This window comes from Urocitellus parryii, chromosome 4 (assembly GCF_045843805.1).
Source record: "Urocitellus parryii isolate mUroPar1 chromosome 4, mUroPar1.hap1, whole genome shotgun sequence".
NCBI lineage: Eukaryota > Metazoa > Chordata > Mammalia > Rodentia > Sciuridae > Urocitellus > Urocitellus parryii.
The window spans coordinates 14,105,795-14,129,328 of NC_135534.1; the positions used below are offsets into that span (position 1 = coordinate 14,105,795).

Consider the following 23,534-nt stretch of genomic DNA (forward strand, 5'->3'; position numbering starts at 1 on the left):
CAGCCCTGTTTCCAGTTTTTGTTTTTCTGTTTTTGTGGTACTGGGGACTGAATCAGGGTCTCACACATGAACAAGCCACTTCTACATCCCCAGCCCTGCTTGTTTTTAAAACTACTCCAAACATGCTTTTTCTACTCATCTTAATAGTTCCCTAGAGCATATTTCAAGCAGTTGAAATACTACTGCTAAGATAAAGATACATCTCACAATGTATCACTTTCCAGGAAAATTGTACCAACTCACCCTGGGGAGTTGCTGGATCTGCAGCTCCCAGTCAGCTGCACAATCATGAATGTAAAGAGAAAATACTGCACTCTATAGAGATTTGAAGTCAAGAAATTACACAGGACATTCAAAACTTATTTATAATATAGACAGTGTTAGATGATTTTGCCCAACCATAGGCTAAAGTAATTGTTTTGAGCACATTTAAGGCAGGCCAGCTAAGCCTGGATGTTTGGTAATTTAGGTATATGAAATGCAGTTTTGACTGACAGTATTTCAAGTGTACTGTGGGAAGTGTAGTTGGAGAAGCCAACAGCAAGTCTCAGCAGGCATGACACCCAGCTTCTCAGGATCTCACCCCTCTGTAAGTTGAGGGCTGTCTGTAGGTTTAGCACTGTAATGTCTGCCTCCATCTTTACATGGTGGTTTCTCTCCTCTGCAATTCTCCTCCTCTTACAAGAACACTGTTGAATTTAGAGCCACCTGGTTAATCCAAGATATTCTCATCTAAAGATCCTTAATTTAAAATATCTGCAAACCCTTTTTATCCAAATAAGGTCACATACATGCATACCCAGGATGAGGACTTGAACGTGTTTTGGGGAGGCCCCGAATCAATGCAATAACATCCCTTCAGCCTTCTCTCATTGCCAAGAAGAGCTTTGGAGTAGCATGCAATAGTGGACTAGGGATACTGCTCTAATAACTGGGAATTAGAGCAGAGTGGGTGGTAGTAAGTGTTGGCTGACACTGGATTTTCCAACTAACCTTGTTTTTAGAGATAGGAAAAAGAAAATCAGATACAGGTATTAATTATATTAGAAAGGTTACAACGTTTCTTAAGAGGGCCAGGGATGGATGTACTTTGGATGTAGTAATGGACACAGCCGTATCTTGGTTTGATGAAACAGCTCAATTAGCAGAAAGAGCAGTGAACTATACTTCATGATTAAGTCCTGATCTTTTCCTAGGTACCAGCAATTTGGGCAAAAACTCACTTATCCTTCCTTCTCTCACAAAAAGCACACATAGTAACATCTGCTCTGCCTATCTAGCAGGTTTTGAGATAATATATCAGGAATTGTTCAACAAACAGTAAAGCCACAAAATTTAAGTCCCTATGATGATCAGACACTTGTAACTATATTTGAAATGATATACACTCCATTCTCATTATTTGTATTGGTTATGTTGTATGAAGTTGCTGTCAATACGAAATTAGAAGAGTATATTTGGGCCACAGTTCTTTGGGGTAACACAGGGTTAAATTTGTTAGTCTCTGGTCACATCATTTGTATCAATCAGACAATATGTAACAATTTTACATGTGTTCCTGTGAAAAGACAACTTATTTAATTTGTGGTATGATTCATTAACATTGAACTCACTGCCAACTGAGCTGTAACTCATGTCTGAACCCACCTTACCCACACATATATTTTCTCTATAAGGCATATCAAAACTTTCTTTTGTTTAGAACCCTAGGCAGAATTTTAACATTATGCCTGGGGGCCATTTAAACAGCACCAAACAATCAAAAACTGCAAAGGATGTAGGGTAAAATATACACTGGCAAGGACAGATGTGTATAGTATGAGAGCTAAAAGAAGTCTGAACTTCTTTTAGCTCTCATATGGTCTTGTCTCACCTCAGCTGGGAATGTGTGCCACAGGCAATTTGAAGTTTCCACCACTGTGTGCATTTTTGCAAGCGAGGGAAAGCACCCAGGTGTTTGATTTTGAGGGGTTACAGATTAATTTTAGGGTGTGGGCAAATTTGCAAACACAGAATAATCTGAAAATAATGAGGATATTCAGGCTGAGAGGTGGTATTCATTTTTTCCCTGTTTCATCCTTCATAAGTTATTCTAATGATCACACTGAAACTGAATTTTGGTCCAGGAATAAACCTTTAGGAAATGATACAGAGTAGGGAAAAGGTGAATCATACAGTAACCCTAGGAGATGTCTGAAGAAGACAGGGAATTGTGGGAAAGGACTATGCCAGCTTTTCTCTACTGCCATGGGTAAAGACACACCCAGCACATAAATCAGTATTGGTGGACTGAAGGCATCAACACAGCGGCGGGTGGGTCCTGTCCCTGCTCTCCGCCTGCCCGGAGCATCTCGTCCACTCCCTCTCCTTTCTCTCAGTTCCTATGGCCACCTGGCTCTGGCTGACACCCAATGCAGTCTTTCTCCCTGACCCACTCTGATGACCCTGTGGTTGCTTCCTCATCATGTCCTTCCCTTCTCTCCAAGGAAGCTGGGTGTCATGGCTGCTGAGACTTGCTCTTGGCTTTCCAACTACCACCCCCCACTTCACCCTATATCCCCCTGAGTAGAACAGTCCCCTTCCCTGCTTGGTCTTCATGACACTTCAAGTCCAGGGACTCCCAGAGGCCCACACCATGCAGCGAGACCTGGTATCCTTCAAGGCTCATGGTTCTCCTGTCTGTCCTTGCAGCAAGCACTCTAGTCCCAAGTCCTGAGACGGGAGGCCAGACATTTAGAGGAGCAAAGGCAGGGCCTTCCGAGACCTAGGCACTGGAAAACAAGTGGCCCAAAGGCCTGGGTGAGTTTGCCTCCAGCAAAGAAGGGAGGGAGAGAGAGGTGGGTCAAATGAGGCACTCTCCTTGAAATGGGCTCCCTCCCCATTGGGAGAATGGATGAGCTTCTTTCTCCTCACCCTTTGGCCTGCCACCCCAGCTTCTTCTCAGGGGTTTTCAGATACTTGCATCTTCTGACACTTTGTCCCCAGGGAAGCCAGAAGAAAGAATTCAGCTTAGAGCTTCTGGTAACCTAGGACAGACTTTCAGGTTCTAGATGACACTAAGTGAGCTCTGTGGTTCCAGGCTTTGAAAACCAGACCCCTGTGGTCCCCAAACCTGCTCCCTGGCTGGGGATGATCTTACATCTGTAGCATTGAGAAGACTACAATGCTCACCTCCTCAGATTGTGTCAGAGGTCAATCATGATATTTTACGTAAACTTTTAGCAAAGCCCTAAAAATTAAGACTTAACGGTAAAAGTTGGCTACCACGGTAATGTTTTTGATGGAAGAGACGGAAAGAAATGAAGAATTGGAAAGATGGCTCGCATTTGAGGAAAACCACAGATTCCACAAGACTTGTAGATAATGTATACTTGGAAGATGAGGGAAAGTACTTTAAAAGTGCCTCCAGGGACTCTAGTCTGAATTTTTTTTTCTTTTTCTTTTTGGTCTGGATGATGGGGTTGTGATCAGGAAAGAGGTAGAACTGGGTTGGGGTTGGGGGTCAGTCAGCACAACTTGAGCTTCAACAAGCTGGGTCTAAGGGTCCTGTGTCTAGTGGTTTGACTTGTAGAAATATGCTCACGTGAGACAGAGGGTTAGAAGTAATAATTGTGGAATAATCCAGAGGGGTAAGAGGGATGCTGGAACAACAGCTACAATGGCCAAGTGGAGAGTGAGGATATGAAGGGATTAGAGATGAGAAGATAAACTATGATATACATGTGCATGGGTTGCATTTGGGGGTGTGGGGGTAGTTACTGCTACTGCCTTATAAAGCAGACGGCTATTTCCCACAGAATTCCTGTAACGTTCTGGATGAGCATTTGCAAATGGGAAAAATGTGTAAGAAAAAAAGGTGCTAGTCGATATTACTTGGGAGTACATAGCAGTCAGAAAGGACCCTGTGGTATCTCCACCAGCTCACCTGTATTGGGTCTGGTGCAGCCTATATAATTTGACATTACAAAAAGCAAAACATTAGTATATACTTTGCAATCTCTCTGTAAATTCCTTAGTGTCATCATGACTGGACCTGGCATCTCCTCAGACATTTCCACTTCGATCTTCAACTTTTCTCCTCCTTCTGATGCATTAGGCTGACATATTACTGACATAATACAGAACTTCTTTTCCTGCCTCTACTACTCACAGAAACCTTCATTCTCTATTTCCTATTTTTTTTGGAGGGGGGATTCTGGGGATTGAACCCAGGGAGGCTTTGCCTTGGAGCTAATCCCCAGCTCTTTTTATCTGGAGACAGGGTCTCACTTAGTTGCTGAGGCTGGCCTTAAACCTCCTAACTCAGTTTCCCAAGTTGCGGGGATTATAAGTGTGCATCACTGTACTCAGTAATACCCTAATTCTTTATTAAATACCTTCTTCTTTTTTTTAAAGAGAGAGTGAGAGAGGAGAGAGAGAGAGAGAGAGAGAGAGAGAGAGAGAGAGAGAGAGAGAATTTTGAATATTTATTTATTTTTTAGTTCTCGGCGGACACAACATCTTTGTTGGTATGTGGTGCTGAGGATCGAACCCGGGCCGCACGCATGCCAGAGGAGCGCGCTACAGCTTGAGCCACATCCCCAACCCCTAAATACCTTATTCTTAAACTATTTATAGCAGCCCCATTTTCCTGACTGAACTTGGGCTGATATTATAACTCTGTAGCCATGTCCTAGATCATCCAAGACATTTCCAACTTCATTAATAAATCTTGTATCCCCTGAAGAATCCCAGGCAGTATTAATATGCCTTTTAAAAAAAAGGACAAGAAAAACTGACTACTGTCTATGTATAATATGTCCAAATACATCCTACTGTAATGTATAACTAAAGAGAACAAATATTTTAAAAAAAGAAAAGAAAAACTGACCATTCCAAATGCTGGTGAGGATGGGGAAACAGGATCTCTCATTCATTGTTAGTGGGAATGCAGAATGACAGAGTTCCTTTAGTAGACAGTTTGGCAAATTCTTACAAAGCTAAACATTCTCTTACTATACGACCCATCAATTGCACTCAGTATTTTCCCAGTTGAGTTGAAAACTTACATTCATACAAAAGCTGTACACAAATGTTTGGAGAAGCTTTATTCAAAATATCGCTGAAAACTAGAAGCAAATAAGATGTCTTTTGAAAGGTGAGCAAATAAACAAATCGTGGTACATCCATACAGTGGAATATTACTCAGTGATAAAAAGAAGTGGGCTATCAAGCCATAAAATACACAGAGAGAAACCTTCTAAATGAAACAGCCAAACTGAAAATGCTATATACTGTGAAACTATAGTTACATGACATTCTGGAAAAAGTAAAACTATAAAGGCAAGAAAAAGATCAGTGATTGCCAGGGGTGCAGGAGGGAGGGAAGGGACAAGCAGGTAAAGCACAGGGAAAGTTTTAGGGAGGTGAAACTACTCTGTATGACATTGCAATGGTGAATACATGACATCATGTACTTGCTAAAACCTATAGAATTTGACAACACAAAAAAGCAAATCATTAGTATACACAACTTTAAAAATTCATTTAGGAGTTCAAAAGATCAAAGGGAAGAATGTATGTAGGCTGTGACCAGTCTAAAGGTATTATAACTGAATTTAAATGAATAAAATAACTGCCAACGAGCTGAGGGAAAAGGTCCTGACTTTAAGTAACTTTGGGAAGGAATGGAGTATGAAGATTAAAAGCAAAAGAAATTGCACACAAACACTACATTTTTGTTGATATATTTCTCCTCTGGATACATTTTGCTTCTGTGCTTTACCACTGAGCTACATCCCAGCACTTTTTATATTTTATTTTGAGCCAGGGTCTCATTAAATTGCTGAGGGTCCTGCTAAGTTGCTCAGGCTGGCCTTGAGTTTACACTGCCTCAGTATCTCAATTCCCTGGGATTATAGGTGTGCACCATTGTGCCAACTGCATACCAGAATCAAACAGTTAAATAAATTACTGAGGTATGATAACAATTCTATTTTCTGTGGGTGGAGTAGAGAATTTATAGGTAGGCAGAGGGAGGGAGTGAAAACGATCCATGTGGTTATGGATCCATATGGAGTTAAGGGTATTGCAAGTCTATACTGATGATGGAATTCATGAAAGGGGAAAAGAGACAAATCTCCATGCGAAATGATCCCAAATAAATTATGTAGATTCTCCAGGAGTCCCCTACCTAAGGAAGGAGAACCTAAGTCTCTACTTCACAAACATGGGTTGTGCATAGTAACTTCCTTCCAAAGAGTACCACGTAGGGGAATACATGAATGATAAAACACCATTTTAGCCGGGGGACAAAGGCCATAACCAGTGATGGATCATGTTGACAGTATGATCCCTTGGTAGGGTGAGAATGATACTTCATTCTATAAACTTCCTCCCCAGTCCACAACCCAGTCCCATCAGAAAAGCATCTGTCAAATTCCAATAGACGGGCAGCCTAAAAACCAAGAAGTCTGAGAAACTGTCACAACCAAGAGGAGCCCACAGACATGAAAGTTAAATATGATGCCTACACTGGGTGGGATCTTGGAACAGAAAAAAGGACATTAGGTTAAAACAAAGGAAATCAGAATAAAGGAATATGACCTTCTAGATGCCCTTGTCCTCGTAGCCCGTTCATATGGGAAGAGTTGCCAAGGTCCAGCCTTGGCCAGGGGGAATGGGGTTCCAGGGGTCCTGAAGGAGGAGTGGTGTCCTCGAAAGAAGAAGAGTCGGGACGACAGGTTGCAAGTTCTGAGCAACCTCCAGAAGACATCTCTGCTGCTCCTGGAGGGACCTTTATTTTTATTCCTTTTTTACAGGTGTTTTTTTCAGGTAGTTAATGGATAGCTTCAAAGCCCGAAAATTTTTTGATTTACATAATTTTCAAGAATTACAGTCTTTTCTAACATACATTGATTACCTAAGATATTGAGTACATTGTTCAAAATATTTTTTCTGTAACCTTAGTCAATCATGATTAAGCTTTTACGTTTTCACCTCAATCACTAGGTGCTAAGCGACGCAACTAGACTATGTGACTACTGACCTATTATTCACTTCTGACTTTAAAGCATACCTATAATTATTTCATTAATCTTTAACTTTAAAGCATACTTATGATTATTGGTAAGCTTTCTTACTTCTAAACTAAAATGTCATTAAAACACACTTAAAGTAGTGAAAGTCTATTAATTAAAAGCCTACTACTCTGAAGTACCTCTAAAATATATGTTAATTTTACATTATTCTATTTTTAATTTCCAAGGTAATTTCTTTTTTTCATATGACCTATTCAACTGCTTTCTTAAAGAACTTCCTTGATCCTGGGTCAAAGCACACCAGTTTTTATGTCTTTGTAAGCTTTAACTAAAGGGCAGCCTTTATCCCTCAACCCATTTGTCATTTATGTTAACTATGTGTTTTCCATTTTTATCATTAGTTTCTGTGTAAGGCCAAGGAGGGTCTATTGGTTGGGGAAATGTATTTTTATTAGCCTCTTGTCCTCGAGGGGGATACCATAAGCTACATACCGTGGTCCTCATACTGTTGGCACAGCAATTGTTTTTCTGTAGCTAGGCTATTGTACAGGTTGTGGCTTTAGGATGGGGTTGGGGGGCTAATGTAAATTGTTAACCATGCGATAAATATTTCTTGTTGCTCAGGCTTGAGGAATAACATTGTTTGTATCCTGAGAGAGATTGAAATGCACCTCATGGCATGTCTCAATTGTATCCTTAGTCTCATTCTGGGAATTTTCCTGCAATCTCAGGCAATACGTACTTTTATTATTGATTGACATATGCCCTGTTATCCATATCATGAGGATCATAAACAAAACACTTAACATTCCCCATGGTTTCCAGATGGTGATGGTGCGGCCCTGCATCCCCCACACTGTGACCCTGTCAGACAGTGGCTACAGGAACACCTTCACCAAAGAGTGGATATTACTTCTAACTTTCCAGGACAAGTGTATTCTGACATTTAGTAATATGAGAATCTCAGAAATTGTAAAAGATTTTTGTTTGTAATCATTTCTAACCAAGCATTTAACTCTTCAGTCAACATTAACTACAGTGCCATATTTTGCTCCTGATTGACCCACACATTTTTCTAAGCATTTCCTTTCCATGTGTCAGATATGGGGGACAATTGGTAAGCAAGTTTAAGCTTCTGCTGTGAAGTGAATTTAGGGGAAGAAATGAAAAAAAAAAATCAAGTAACTGGAGATTGTCATCATAAATGTTGCTAAATCATATCAAGTCTTCATTTTGCTTGACTTTAAAATAGGGGTAGCTCTCCTCCTCATAGGGTTCTTGGAACTTATTTCTCTAGGGGATAGAAAAATGGAAAGTGGCCTGCAATATTGATTATTCATATGTTTTATGAAATTGACCATGGAATATGGAATAAAATAGGCAATCCCCTTAAAGTTGGTAAGTGGACTAAATTCTCACCAGTCCTCAGTACTCTTGACTTGGCATTTCTACATCCTGTTGGTTTAGAAATACATCATTATACCATCTTTCATGGTTTTGCTTAATATGTGAGAGGATACTGTTCATAGCCGGACCAAACTCAATGATATGAGCCTTCTCACTCAGTAGCAGACACGTGGTGCCAGCAGCATGCATGGCCACCAAAGAACCTTTTGAATCAAACACTGGAGAGCCAGAAGACCCAAAAAAAAAGGTGGTGTCATAGGTAATCACATCAGGATTTTGAAGCATTTCCTGGAAGCTTCTTTGAGTGTACATGTGGATAAACTCAGATTTATTGTAACCTCCTGCTGTTCTCATCTGAATCTTTTCCTTACATTTCTCTTCTCGTTTACCCTGAGGAATCACAACACAAGCATCAGTATGCTTCTTTCCTCCATCTGGATGGCCAATAATATATATCAAACCACTAGACGGTATAGGACCAATCCCATTATACAGTCCCGCAGGTACTTCTTGTCCATTTTCTTTCAGTTTCAGGACGGCGTAGTCAAGAGTTGTGTCAGATATCTCAAACCAAGGTTCAACGAGAAAGCAGTTGTCTTTTGTGACAGCGGTATCTTCATAATCGAATTTCACCATTACACATTGACTGATTATATCTGCCCACTGGCTTGGCTCTATTCCTTCTCCCACGATATCGTTTATTACATGCCGACAAGTGAAAATGAACAATCCCTTAAAAACAAAGCAGGTGGCACAGCCTTCGATTCCATTATTGTTCCAGAATATGTACCCCACTGAGTCACTGAGATGTGAAAGATGTTTGATCACTTTCACTGGAGTTGAGTTTTTTGTGCGTTTCCCAAAATTTGTTTTATGCAATTTAAAAAGAGAAGTATTCTTCTGTCTTTTTTTCATTTTTTCCTTCAAGTTTTCCCTGATTTTTTCACTTTCTCTTTTCAAACAGGGATACTCTTCCACAATGTACTCTTTCAACACACGGGTGTTTCTTTCTTCTACCTCATTGTTTTGAGCAGCTGCTGCCTTAGGGTTCATTACTTGATCAGCCTCAACTTGAAAGAGCTTACCTTCTAACTCATCTATCATCTGTGAGTTTTCTAGAATGGAGTCCAGGTTACCAATGAGCTTCCAATTGTCAGTCTCCAAAAAGGGAAGAAACCTACCATCCTTGCACATGGTGTCCTTGATGGTTTCTCCTTTGAAACCATAGACACAGAGTTTGTTTCCTTTTTTGTGAAGCTCCCCACGCTTCACAATTCGTTTTCTGGTATTCCCAATTGCATGAATGTAAAATTTGACCACGTCAGTAGATTCCTGGTTGAGCCGGCCAAATACTTGGCCATCTTCTTTCTGCTTGCTTTTACTTTTGGAAAATGTAATTACCACGTGGCTGTTTTCAGGAAAACAACTGAGTGGCATTCCAAGGTTTAAGAAGCCTTCAATTCCTTCTGTGCCACGCACCAGGATTTCCTTACCTGGCCGAGCCTCCATAGCTTTTCTGACAGCATCCAGGGTCTTGAGCCCCACCAGCAAGCTGTCCTCCTCGCTGTGTATGAGTATGTGTTTCCTGTTCTCATTTTTTCCAAGGTTTACATCCAAGGTAATATTAATGATCTTGTTTGAAGAAGTGGTCTGGACTTTTGGAGTTTTCCTGGGTGAGTGGGAACTTTGATCTTGGGTGTTAGTTATATCTCTTGGCCTTTTTCTAGATTGCATCTTCATTTGAATAATATCGGAATTATTCTGCTCTTCTTTTGGGACCTAAAAATGTATGTTAGAAGAAAAACCTTGAGACTCTGAATAGAACCCTAGTTTGTTGTTGTTGTTGCTTGTTTCCTTTTTAAATATGCAATTCACAGAATTTCTATGGGAAACTCATACTCAAAAAACCAGTGAATATAATTAGATCTGAGTTTAACTTTAGCTCTAGAATATAAGCTGAGCAGACTGTCACATCAGTCAGATAAGCTCCTAATATGATAAGCTGGTGCATTTTTCTGAGACACATGCTTAAAAAGCTACCAGCTTTAGTAAAGTGTCATTTTATGTCTTGTTTACTATTCTCAGCTGCAAAATTTTTACTTTTCTCAAACACAGTGATAAACTGCACTGAAAATTTTGTTCTTAAAATATCAAGTTCATGGGCTGGAGTTGTAGCTCATTGGTAGAGCACCTGCTTCAGGCGTGTGAGGCACGGGGTTCGATTCTCAGCACCCACATAAAAATAAGTAAATAAAATAAAGGTCCATCAACAACTAAAAATTAAAACAAAAATTTTTTAAAAATACCAAGTTCAGCAAAAATAAGTCACCATGATTTATTATTAGGCATTACATTTTAAACAAAATCCTCATTAGCTAACTGATTATCTGGTCATACAAATAGTTATTTCTAATAATGAATTCCTTCATTCACCCAGAACCTATCATGCAAAAAACTTATTTCCTCTATGACATCAATTAATCCCCCAATTCTATGAATTGAGAAGAAACAAATATGGCCTCTCTTTGTCTTTTTGATGGAGAAACTTAGGTATAGAAAGTTTTTCTTGTTAGTGCCTTTCCTAGCATCATGTAATAACCACTAAATGAAGTGAGTGCCAGAATACCAACACTTAAGTCTAATATTCCTTTCCATGACACCAAACATTTTTTCTTGGTAAAATTTGCATTCATGACAATCATTTTTTTGGGGGGGCAGGATACCAGAAATTGAAATCAGTGGCCCTTGCCCCATAAGCCACATCCCAGCCCTATTTTATATTCTATTTAGAGACAGGGTCTCGCTGAGTTGATTAGTGCCTCACTTTTGCTGAGGCTGGCTTTGAATTCATGATCCTCCTGTCTCAGCCTCCCAAACCACTGGGATTACAAGCATGCATAATACTGATTTTTGTAGGGTATCATCTTAAGAACCAGCAGTTGAGGAAGGGGAAGGAATTAAAGAGGATTAATCAAACATCACAAAAATCAATGAAAAATTAAGAGCAACTGCTTATGAATAGGACTTCAGGAAAATGTACCTATGTCTAAAAGGTACATTTTCCTGAAGTCCTACTCATTACGGTGAGGGTATGAACAGGCCTGGATATGCTAGCAAGGCTACATTCTGGTAATGGGAATAAAAAAGCCAGGATTGTCGTAAAGACTAGGCCTACCATCATTGTGTAGCACAGCCTAGCAACATGACTGGCATGTAATAGGGTAAATTTGTTAAATACTAGTAGTCAGGGTCAAAGAGATAAAAAGAACACAAGATAATGTGAATTTACTTGTGCTATGTGTGCAAATCTTCAAAAGGCATCTCTAAAGCCTAATGCTGTCAGAAACATCTTGCTCATGTACCCCATGGGAGCATTGCAACAGAATTCCAACTTGTCAAAGTATTCTTGGACACATATAGGAACTTCTGAAGGAAACACATTACAGGTAAATTCTTTTACCTGACTAACATGGTTATGGTAAGAATAAATAAGCAAAAAATTTGTTTCATAAACTGTAAAGCACTATACAGATGTAGGTTATTATGATTCAGTATATCAGCCACACTTGGCATTGTATTTCTGTGCTATGAAATAGATTAATTTTGGTTTTGTTTTATCCAAAGTTTAATACAGTTATTTGGTTTTTATGGTTGTCCAGGAATTATTACCAGTTTTTTTTAAAGGCTAGTGTGACATGACCAAAATTTTATGTATGTATGTGTGTATATATATATATATATATATATATATATATATATATATATATATAAATAAAGTGGTTGAGGAAAGGTTTTACCTTATATAAATATTTCCAATATATAATGATATGATTTCTTGGCAGGAAGATTTATGCAATACAGACTCAAGGATGGCTAAATCTAACATTAGCATATTCATTACATAAATAGTATTTACAAACATACCTGAGAAAAATAATTCTCTATTTTCATGTTTTTTTTCACATCAAACAAGTTCTTCTGTGACCTGCGTTTCTTACAGCTCATGATGACTTGAAGATGAAATAGGTAGTTCAGCTGAAACACTAATTTAAAAAAGGTTCAAGTTACAACAGTATCTTCATAGCTGTCATTAATTATGTAGAGGAAGAGATGAACTTCCTTCTTCAGCTCTGGCCTTGCCCTCCCCAGAGATATTAACCTAGCAAATAATTTACCCACCAAGTATTATCACCCCAACAATAAAAGCTTTCTTTTATAGAGCATTATGTGTCAGTCACTACACTTGACACTTTATGAAAATTATCTCTAACTGCGAATCCCAACTACAGTGGGAAAGAGGTTATATCTAGATTTTTTTGTTTTTAAACTTGGGGGAAAGGATAGCTTAAAGAAGAGAGATCTGTCCAAGTGCAAATATTAAAACCCATAGAAAAATCTGTAGTTGGAGAATTCAAAAGTGTGTTCTTCTACTTACCTTGAGTTAAAATTTGATCTCTATTTAAGATGGAGATGCCAGAGATGGTAAAATTTAAGGAAAAGGGTAGGAAAGGAACTGGTTAATACCCTGAAGATAAAAGAAATTTGGAATGGGATTTCATAAAGTAATCTGAAAAGTTCACGAAAGCTTCCACTCTACTTTTCTCCCTTCTGTTTTCATAAGACCCTCCCGCCCCCACTGCCTTTTTAATTCCTTGTTTTCTCTTTAGCTTTTGCATATGAGAGGAAACATTCAACCCTTGACTTCCTGAGTCTGGCTTATTTCACTTAGAATGATGTTCCCCAGTTACATCCATGTACCAACACATGACATAATCACATCCTTCTTTATGGATGGGTGAAACTCCATTGTGTTTATATACCACATTTTCCTTATCCATCTGCTGATGGACACCTAGACCATCTCTATTACTTGGCTATTTGTAAAAAAATATATTCTATTTCTAAAATGAAGGACATTTTCTTTTATAATCACAACACTAACTTTTTAAACCCCAAATCCAGATGAGGTGTGAAAGTTGCCTTTAATTATGGCTTTTAAGTCTCTTTCATTCTAGAAAAAGCATTGATCTGTCAAAGTGGACAGAAAAGCTGTGGAATGTTCACTTCTTGGATTGCTTCTTTCCCTTGTCATTTTACTTATGCACTCTCCTCTGCACTCTTTGGCAAGTGGAAGTCATCTAAAGACTGTGCTTATTCTTGTAACCACTTCACTATGGTGCAGGAACTTCTCAATTACTGGTAATGAGTTTCTAAGGAAATCCAGTTAGCCTATGTGAACCTTAGTTTCCTGTTTGTAAAAAGAGACAATTATTTTAAACAAGATATGAATATGAAAATGTACAATGACAGTATTTATAAGAACATCTGGCCTCAACTATAAGATTGCCACTTCCCAGTTTCATGACCTGTGAAATAACAATTAACTACTTCCTGTCTCATTTTCCTTATATAAAATGAGGGCAGTATTAGAATTAACTTTTGGTGTTGTGAAGATTAAAAAGTGTCCTTTAGAACAGTGAATGCCGTTTAATAGGCTGCCCAGTAAATATTACTGCCAGTACTAGCATCAGTGTCAAAACACTTAACCAAAGGTAGACTTTTTAAACATCAAAGAAGGGGTGGAGGTGGTAAAAAATAGACAAACAATTGAGGAACTGAGCTGAGCTGTAAGATCTTTGAAGGCAGAAAATTTAAGTGGGGTGTCACTGTTGATGATGATGACTCATCTAATGATGTCTGAGAAAGAAATTGCTTCAGAAATAATTTTCACACCCACTACAAAAGGAAAACAAATCAAGTAGAAAGAAATATGAATTTTAGGATTACTGGCTTGTATATGAACAGCTGCAGTGGAAAAGGCCAAGATGTTAAGTATACACCCCAATACAGCCTGCGCCCCACACATCGGTTCCAGTATCTAGACTGAACAGTGTTATATCAAAATGTGAAGGACTTTACCGCTCTGCTATTCCAACCCTGTGTTATAGTGGGATATGTCCAGGTTCTACTCACCTAAAGGACTTGCTTTACTTCCTACACTAAAGGGATAAAAGTAATACAGCCTGTCCTGGATCCCATCTCCACCTGACAGCTCTCCTGGAATTTCTCATTCTCATATCCTCTTTTCTTCTCCCCTCTCCTCTCACTTCTCCCCGTTCCCCTCTCCTTTGCCTTCCTTCGATATTTCTAGCATCTTCTTATTTCCCCATCCTTCTCCCCACCCTGACCTTCCCCCCCACACCCCCGCCCCCAATTCCCTCTCTTACAGTCTGGCACCAGGCTCGCTCCTGTGCGCGCTCGCTTGCTTTCACTTTCTCTCTGGCTCAGCCACGCTTTCCAGAAACTGGGATCACGGCCGATCCGAGCCTGGTCCTTGTCCGCCACCTCGCTCTTCTCTCCAGCACAGAGTGGGACAAGAAACACTGGTCATGAGTTTCTAAGAAAACCCAGAGCCCTCCGGACCCTCCAGGTGGACGACGCTTCTGGCCCAGGTTGCTGGGCCTCCAGCCTCATCCCCTTCCAGACCCAGAGGCTCCAGCGCGCCCGCGCCCACCCTGCGGAGCAACCAGTGGGCTCACCCACCCCGAGCGCTCGCCCACCAGGATGGCTCACCAATTCCGCGGGCTCCCTGGCTGCTGCGCGCCTAGCACACCCAAAGGGCTGGCATTCAAATCCCGCGCCAATTCACGTCAGCAGTCCGGGTTCCACAGAGAGGCAGCTAGTCTGGCCAATGAGAGTGCGCCGACTGAAACTCGGATTGGACAAGACAGGATGGAGGTGGGACTAAGGGCTTGAAAGAACCGCCCACCTTTCTGTGAGTGGCTGTTGCCCCTGCCATTTAGTTACTTTCTTTGCCTTTTCTGCCTGTCAGGCCTTTTCTCTCCTAAACTACCCCATCTCCCACCTCCATCCCCCTCAGTTCCTAGCTTTTTTGGACCCCTGGGAAGAGGGGGAGACTGGCTGTTCCTGGATCATGTGGCTCTCCAGGGAAGCATCTGATTTTGTATTCATTTCAGACAGCGCCATCAGTCTAAAACAAAACCTTCTGAATGTCTGGGTCATCAGGGCGAGCCCAGGAAACACATTTATCAGAGCCCATGCCTGTTCTCTTAATAATGATGATGATAATAATAATAATAACAATAATAATTATTATTATAATTATTATTATTTAGAATAACAGAGACAAACTGCATTGTTGCTAAAAATAAGGTAGATTTTCGCCAACCATAAGAGTTTTGTTTTTTTTTAATCCGAGCAGATAATTCAAAAGGAGTACTTAAAAGGTTTCCTTACTCCTAGGAACAAAATAGATTTGCACTTGGGAAACATAACAAAAAGGAACTGGATTTCATTTTAATGAAACAGCTACTTTACCCAGCTTTGGGGGCAAAGGGCTCTTGGAAGGGGGTTTGAAGGGACCTCAGCAGGGAACACTGATTCTAGGTTGAGGGGTGTTGGTTAAGGCTGCGGAAGAGGCTGATTGGGTCTGGCAGAGGCCTTCAAAAATGGCAAATGTCTGCTTTCAGAAATGTCATCAAAGCGACCTGCTGATAAGACAAAGCCAAGCTTATTGCTTATGAAGTAATGGAGACTAATAGCTTGACAGCATTCTGGTAGTTTCCTGGGAAGGGTAAAGCAAAGCTGGGCTAATATTGATTATTAATAGATTATGAAGTCTGGTTTAAACCTGGTCTTTAGTGTGTGTGTTTGGGGGGTGGGGGATTAGATAGGATTGGGTAATAGTTTAGGGTTGGTGGATATACCAAAGTTAGGATTTTGAGGAGAAGGTTCAAGAATTCTTGAGTTGCAACCTGTTCTTTGATGCCTTCTAATGAAGACTGGTTGGGTCTCTGAGGACGTTACTGGAATAAATAATAAAAACACTTGCAACTTTTATTTCCTGGCAGAATATTCCTGGAACAGTAAATTTACGTTGATGAAAGCAAGACAAGCACATCATGTTAAGCACTGCAAAAGAAATGCATCCTTTCACCTATCTCTGTTCTTTTTACGTTTCCAGGAACTGCACGCGGTACCCTCTCTAGAAAAGATAGCAAGCATCCAGGAATAGAGGATTTTTCCTCCTGCTCTCTACCAGCCCGAGATTTTTCTGCCAATGAATTCTCCCAGCTAGCCCAGAACCAAAGGGGTAACTTACCTAAGAGGAAGAGTCCCTTCAAAGTCCAGCGGTGAACTTGCCAGCACCACTGCAAGGGACCTTTCCCGCCAGCACTGGAATCGCCCTTTTCCCGCCAGCACTGGAATCCCTCTCTCCAGGTAGAAATGATGCGCCTGGCCAATGAACAGAGAGATCCTGAGCTCCTCTTCTCTTTCAGACAGCAACTCGCCTCCTCGGAAGCCAATTGGCCGCGCTCTGGCCACGACGTGGAGCTGTTCCGCGGCTTCCGCCTCGTTGGCGGGTGAGAGTGGATGGCAAGGTCTGGCGGGGGAGCGCTCCCCCTTTCTCTCCTTAAGCGCTGCTTTTTCTGGCCAGAATGACCACGCCCCATAACTTTATTACCTATTGCACCTGTTTCTTTTCTCCCAGTTCCTCGGGAAGTATTAAAAAGGACCCCAATGGGGTTAGAGGGAAGTTGGGTTGGGCGGGGCTTAGAGGGCGTGGGTCCCCAGACTCAGCCAGCAGAGCTGACAGAGACTGTCCTGGACCAGCAATTGCAGCAACTTGAGGAAAGTAGCTGGGTTAGTAGGCGGTGGGAAAGTGGCTCCAAAGTGCCCGCAGCCATGGCTAGGCAGGAGGATTGGGTAACAGCAGAACCATCTGCTCCAACACTCAGGAGGCACTTGGCTGGGTGGGTAGGTGGGAAGCAGGAAATGTGAGCTATTTGGGCCCTTCCCAGGAGTCAACATCCCCAGCTTAAGAGACAGGTCCCAAGAATATGAAAACCAAGAAGAAGCTACAGATGAAGACAGAGTAAATACCCTGTCCTAAATTGATTTTCCGAACGTGTTCAGACATCTACAATCCTGAACAAGAACATGGTATGGACTCCCGAAATATGCATCAAAACTGATGACCAAAGAAGATTGGGTAAAACTTTCATGGCAGCCTGTTTGCAGGACCTGCATTCAAAGGTGCAAGTAAGTATTCGATGATGTTTTGGAGAAGAGAATAAAGGTCACAATAGTGACAACTTTTAATACAATTGACAGAAAGATATATGATGCATATAAAGTAACAGTTTTAAAAGGTGTGTTTAGTTAACTGCAATACTGTGAGAGTTTTAGAAAACTGACCCAAAGGTATACACAAGCACCCAGAGTAGATAAAATGACTGTTTTGTCTTCTGTGGGTCTGGGGTTTAAGGAAGATTGCTCTATCAAAAAAAAAAAAAAAATCCCCCAATTATATAAAAGTTTCTTCACTCACTGTCATTCTTTGAATCTTCAGCAATTTTCAAACTCCTGTGAGTAAGGCAAGCCATAATTACCAAATAATAAGAATTTGGTTTGTGTTTTTTTTTTTTTTTTTTCCTGTCACCGGTTCTGGGTTCTGGGACAGTGACAACTTCAATGCCCATTAAGAGATGGTAAAGAATACTGAAGTTGTAATTGTCCATCAATCTGAAGACACTTTTCAAGAGCTATCCTGATAGTCCCAAACACTAAAGAACTTCCTACCATTTGAGCTAAATTGCTAGTATTTCGTGCACTTTTGAGATATTGGACAAAAGTTAAGAGACCCAGAACACTCTGAAATGAAGTGAGGTTGTCTTTTTTGAAACAAACACTATTGTCGAAGTCTGTGATTGTAGACATTAGAGTAAGACTTATGAGGGTAGAATAACAAGTGGTTAAAGCACTAAGAATGTGTTCCTGCCACTGGAAGTGTTTTCTCTGGTGGCTTTTCAATTTATTTCTCTCTTTCTGCCATTTTTACGTTTCACTGCATAAGCAAAGGAGTGATTTAATAGACAATAAGCTTAACACCACTTTCTAGAACATGGATGTTAAGAATTCAACATGTTCATAAAATTCTCAATCCACAAAATTAAAATTCACTGGAAATCTTATTCAAATGATTTTGATAGATAAAAATGTTAGTTCATGAAAAGATAATAGGAGGTTTACAGAAAACATAAAATGTGTTCTAAAACCTGTGTAGCTAAACTTATGTAGCAAAATATCTATCACATTGTTTCCAAAATCTTTATATATAATTTTGTATATTTGGAACAATTTATTTTTAAACATTTCTGGCTTTGTAAATTATGGGTTGGTTTATGGGGGACAGGTTATAAAATGAACAGATAATTCTGAAACCTTATATATTTGCAATAAACTATATCATGGCTTTAGGTAATAGGGGAATGGCTTTCTTTTAGGGATGAAATCTTACTTTAGCATGGGTTCTTTGTGATCCTTATATCTTAATTCCACAAGAGGGATGTAACCAGTCACTCTTCTGACACCAGGAAGAGGTGGTATTCATTTCAATTAGAGTTCAAAGGCATTGGGAGATATGAGTTCCAGGAGCTAGAGCTCAGCAGCTGGAGCTCTGTCCAGTATAAGGGGCGTGGCTTAGACCTCTGAGGGGCAGTACTCTTCCCACTGGTATTCTGGAGGCTCTGAGCAGCAGGGTGACAGCAAGCTGGGACCTTCCTTTGTAGGAAAGGCCATGTCAGCAGCACTCTGGGTAGTTGTGGCCACAAGTCACAGCAGCAGAGGTATCAGGGGACACTGGGGATGGAGTGGCTTCTGCAGTTCCTGGTACTGCAGTTTGCAAAACCTCACAGCACAATTTGCTCCCATTCAAGAAAAATTCTGTCTTGCACCTGAGAGAATTGTCCCAGGAAGGGGTGGTGGCCCTTTGAGTATTCATCCTTTGTGTATTTAACTGGCCTTGGTCTTATTTGATCCTCACACCCACTTCCTTGAAGTATGTGTGACTTTGACCCCTTTCACACATTATATAACAGATTAATTTGCTGGAGGACATGGAAATAGCTGAAAAGGGAAAGGGATTGTTGGGGAGGATTTTAACCTCAGAATGTTAACATTCTCTTAGGATCTTGCAGGGAGACTTTTGGCAAGTCTCAATTCCTTCATTTGCAAATCAAAGAGATTGACCCAGATCTAAGTTTTCCCCAATTTTAGGGTTCTTAAGATGTACATGGGGTAGTCATTAAAAAAAAAATGCTTTTTCTTGGAGCCAACCTATTCTGTCATATGGTTCTACAGGTCCAGGGCAAGGTCCAGGAAACTGCAACTTTCAAAAATGACCCAAACGCTGGGCTCCGTGATGGCACACCTGTTATCCCAGAAACTGGGGAAGCTGAGGACAGAGGATCACAGGTTTGAGGCCAGCCTTAACAGCTTAGCGAGACACTATCTCCTAGTAATAATAAAAAATAAAAATAATTAAAGAGAAGGCTAGTGGTATAGCTCAGTGGCAAAGTGTCTCAGAGTTCAATTCCCCCACTCCATACCCACCCCCCTATGACGCTGCTGAGAAACTCTATTTAGACCACCAGTAAAGCCAACTGTTAACTTTAACAAACACAAAGTCCTTTTTATGCACTGTTGCAAGCATTTTACAAATATTAAATCATTTAATTATCATACCTCTGCAGTAGGGCAATTCTTAACCTCATATTGCAGCAAAGGAGTTTGGCACCTGTGCTTCACTTTACTAAACCTAGGCTTTACTTTGTCTCCATTGTTAGCTCAGCCTCATGAACTTTCTGGGCACCTACCTGCCCGCTGTCCTCAGGGTTCCTTGACTGGCAGCTCCCAGTCATGAGGTCAGCACCCCTGCAGGCCTATCTGGACACCAGAGTGCAGGCCTATCTGGACCCAAGAACCGAGCCTGGGGAGAGCATCTCTTCACCCAGAGAGGTGTCCTCAGATCTGGTCTGCTCTAATGGCACAATATAGATCCTTCTGTCATCTCACCAGTGAGGTGGGTTAATTAGCATTGCCAGGGAGGCATAGGTGCAAGTGTGCTTCTTCTTTAATGAGGGCAATTGAGTTCAAGAATCTGTGCTCTTGCCACAGAAGGAAGGTGAAGAAGAATGAATGCCCTTGATATTTGTATTTCCACACTGGCATGGTATCTTACCATCTTCCTCTTTCTTTGAGCAAATGCTATTTTTAAATAAGAACCTCTAGGAAGCCACTTTAAAGGGATTCCTAAATATATATGTCCATCTGTTGCATTGTCTTCATAAACAATACTGTCCTTATTAAAATGATTCTCGATACCTTCACTGAAATTGTCAATCATCTCAGAGCCGAATGGACACTGACACTGGGTTCATAGGTTGTAAACCCACCATGGCCCAATTTCCTGAGCTTTTACTCAAAACGAAGGTGAAGTAATATTCTTCATTGGTGTTCAGATTTGGATTCTGGGCTCTCTCATGCTTGTTGACCTTGCTTCTAAGCTTGGAGGTGGTGCTACATGCTCTTATGTCCCTAGACATTGACCCACAGGTGTGCCTGGCCATTTCTGCTTCGTGACAGTATCCTTATAAAGAAAACAAAAGATTACTTAGTAAGAATCACTCTCAGTAACATGTTCCATGCTTTCTAATGATAAAAATAATACATTTTCTTGAGTACAAATAGGATAATATAATGGCTACTGAGCAATGGAGAAAAAAAACACCACTTTTCTAGCACCAGAGATAATAATTCTATGGTTTATTTGCTTCTATTGTCTTCTATACAGATCCAGTCTTATGTTACTTAAATACTGTGATGCATATAAGTTTCTTTTCCACTAAGCCATATATCATTATTTTCACATGTCATTTGCCAGACTTTGGAAATACATATACTATTTCACTGTAATAAATAATTTTAATCCATTCTTCTATTTCTGAATATTTAGATTGTTTACAGTTATTTAAATATTTTTTTTAGTTGCCAATAGACCTTTATTTTATTTATTTATATGTGGTGCTGAGAATTGGACCCAGTGCCTTCCACATGCGAGGCAAGCCCTTTACCACTGAGCCACAACCCCAGCCCTGTTTCCAGTTTTTGTTGGTCTGTTTTTGTGGTACTGGGGACTGAATCAGGGTCTCACACATGAACAAGCCACTTCTACATCCCCAGCCCTGCTTGTTTTTAAAACTACTCCAAACATGCTTTTTCTACTCATCTTAATAGTTCCCTAGAGCATATTTCAAGCAGTTGAAATACTACTGCTAAGATAAAGATACATCTCACAATGTATCACTTTCCAGGAAAATTGTACCAACTCACCCTGGGGAGTTGCTGGATCTGCAGCTCCCTGTCAGCTGCACAATCATGAATGTAAAGAGAAAATACTGCACTCTATAGAGATTTGAAGTCAAGAAATTACACAGGACATTCAAAACTTATTTATCATATAGACAGTGTTAGATGATTTTGCCCAACCATTGGCTAAAATAAGTGTTTTGAGCACATTTAAGGCAGGCCAGCTAAGCCTGGATGTTTGGTAATTTAGGTATATGAAATGCAGTTTTGACTGACAGTATTTCAAGTGTACTGTGGGAAGTGTAGTTGGAGAAGCCAACAGCAAGTCTCAGCAGGCATGACACCCAGCTTCTCAGGATGTCACCCCTCTGTAAGTCAGGGCTGTCTGTAGGTTTAGCACTGTAATGTCTGCCTCCATCTTTATATGGTGGTTTCTCTCCTCTGCACTTCTCTTATAAGAACACTGTTGAATTTAGAGCCACCTGGTTAATCCAAGATATTCTCATCTAAAGATCCTTAATTTAAAATATCTGCAAACCCTTTTTATCCAAATAAGGTCACATACATGCATACTCAGGATGAGGACTTGAACCTGTTTGGGGGAGGCCCCGAATCAATGCAATAACATCCCTTCAGCCTTCTCTCATTGCCAAGAAGAGCTTTGGAGTAGAATGCAATAGTGGACTAGGGATACTGCTCTAATAACTGGGAATTAGAGCAGAGTGGGTGGTAGTAAGTGTTGGCTGAAACTGGATTTTCCAACTAACCTTGTTTTTAGAGATAGGAAAAAGAAAATCAGATAAAGGTATTAATTATATTAGAAAGGTTACAACGTTTCTTAAGAGGGCCAGGGATGGATATACTTTGGATGTAGTAATGGACACAGCCGTATCTTGGTTTGATGAAACAGCTCAATTAGCAGAAAGAGCAGTGAACTATACTTCATGATTAAGTCCTGATCTTTTCCTAGGTACCAGCAATTTGGGCAACAACTCAGTTATCCTTCCTTCTCACACAAAAAGCACACATAGTAACATCTGCTCTGCCTATCTAGCAGGTGTTGAGATAATATATCAGGAATTGTTCAACAAACAGTAAAGCCACATAAATTTAAGTCCCTATGATGATCAGACAGTTGCAACTATATTTGAAATGATATACACTCCATTCTCATTATTTGTATTGGTTATGTTGTATGAAGTTGCTGTCAATACGAAATTAGAAGAGAATATTTGGGCCACAGTTCTTTGGGGTAACACAGGGTTAAATTTGTTAATCTCTGGTCACATCATTTGTATCAATCAGACAATATGTAACAATTTTACATGTGTTCCTGTGAAAAGACAACTTATTTAATTTGTGGTATGATTCATTAACATTGAACTCACTGCCAACTGAGCTGTAACTCATGTCTGAACCCACCTTACCCACACATATATTTTCTCTATAAGGCATATCAAAACTTTCTTTTGTTTAGAACCCTAGGCAGAATTTTAACATTATGCCTGGGGGCCATTTAAACAGCACCAAACAATCAAAAACTGCAAAGGATGTAGGGTAAAATATACACTGGCAAGGACAGCTGTGTATAGTATGAGAGCTAAAAGAAGTCTGAACTTCTTTTAGCTCTCATATGGTCTTGTCTCACCTCAGCTGGGAATGTGTGCCACAGGCAACTTGAAATTTCCACCACTGTGTGCATTTTTGCAAGCCAGGGAAAGCACCCAGGTGTTTGATTTTGAGGGGTTACAGATTAATTTTAGGGTGTGGGCAAATTTGCAAACACAGAATAATATGAAAATAATGAGGATATTCAGGCTGAGAGGTGGTATTCATTTTTTCCCTGTTTCATCCTTCATAAGTTATTCAAATGATCACACTGTAACTGAATTTTGGTCCAGGAATAAACCTTTAGGAAATGATACAGAGTAGGGAAAA

The 23,534-nt window shown here is 40.3% G+C and overlaps 1 protein-coding gene across 1 annotated transcript; it reads right to left on the bottom strand.

Annotated features, from left to right (window-relative positions):
- Positions 1 to 8,444: 8,444 nt before the first annotated feature.
- LOC144254609 (serine protease FAM111A-like) lies at positions 8,445 to 12,505 on the bottom strand. Its single transcript, XM_077797982.1, has 2 exons — positions 12,351 to 12,505; positions 8,445 to 10,205 (listed from the first exon to the last, which is right to left on the bottom strand). Exons 1-2 carry the CDS (start codon positions 12,429 to 12,431, stop codon positions 8,445 to 8,447), a joined length of 1,842 nt encoding a protein of 613 aa, XP_077654108.1. The 5' UTR covers positions 12,432 to 12,505.
- Positions 12,506 to 23,534: the final 11,029 nt, after the last annotated feature.

Excerpts from the sequence above, each read along its gene's own strand:
- LOC144254609 (XM_077797982.1), bottom strand. The coding sequence starts at position 12,431 with ATGAGCTGTAAGAAACGCAGGTCACAGAAGAACTTGTTTGATGTGAAA. Across the intron at positions 10,206-12,350 it reads TAGAGAATTATTTTTCTCAG|GTCCCAAAAGAAGAGCAGAA; the intron begins GTATGTTTGTAA and ends ATACATTTTTAG.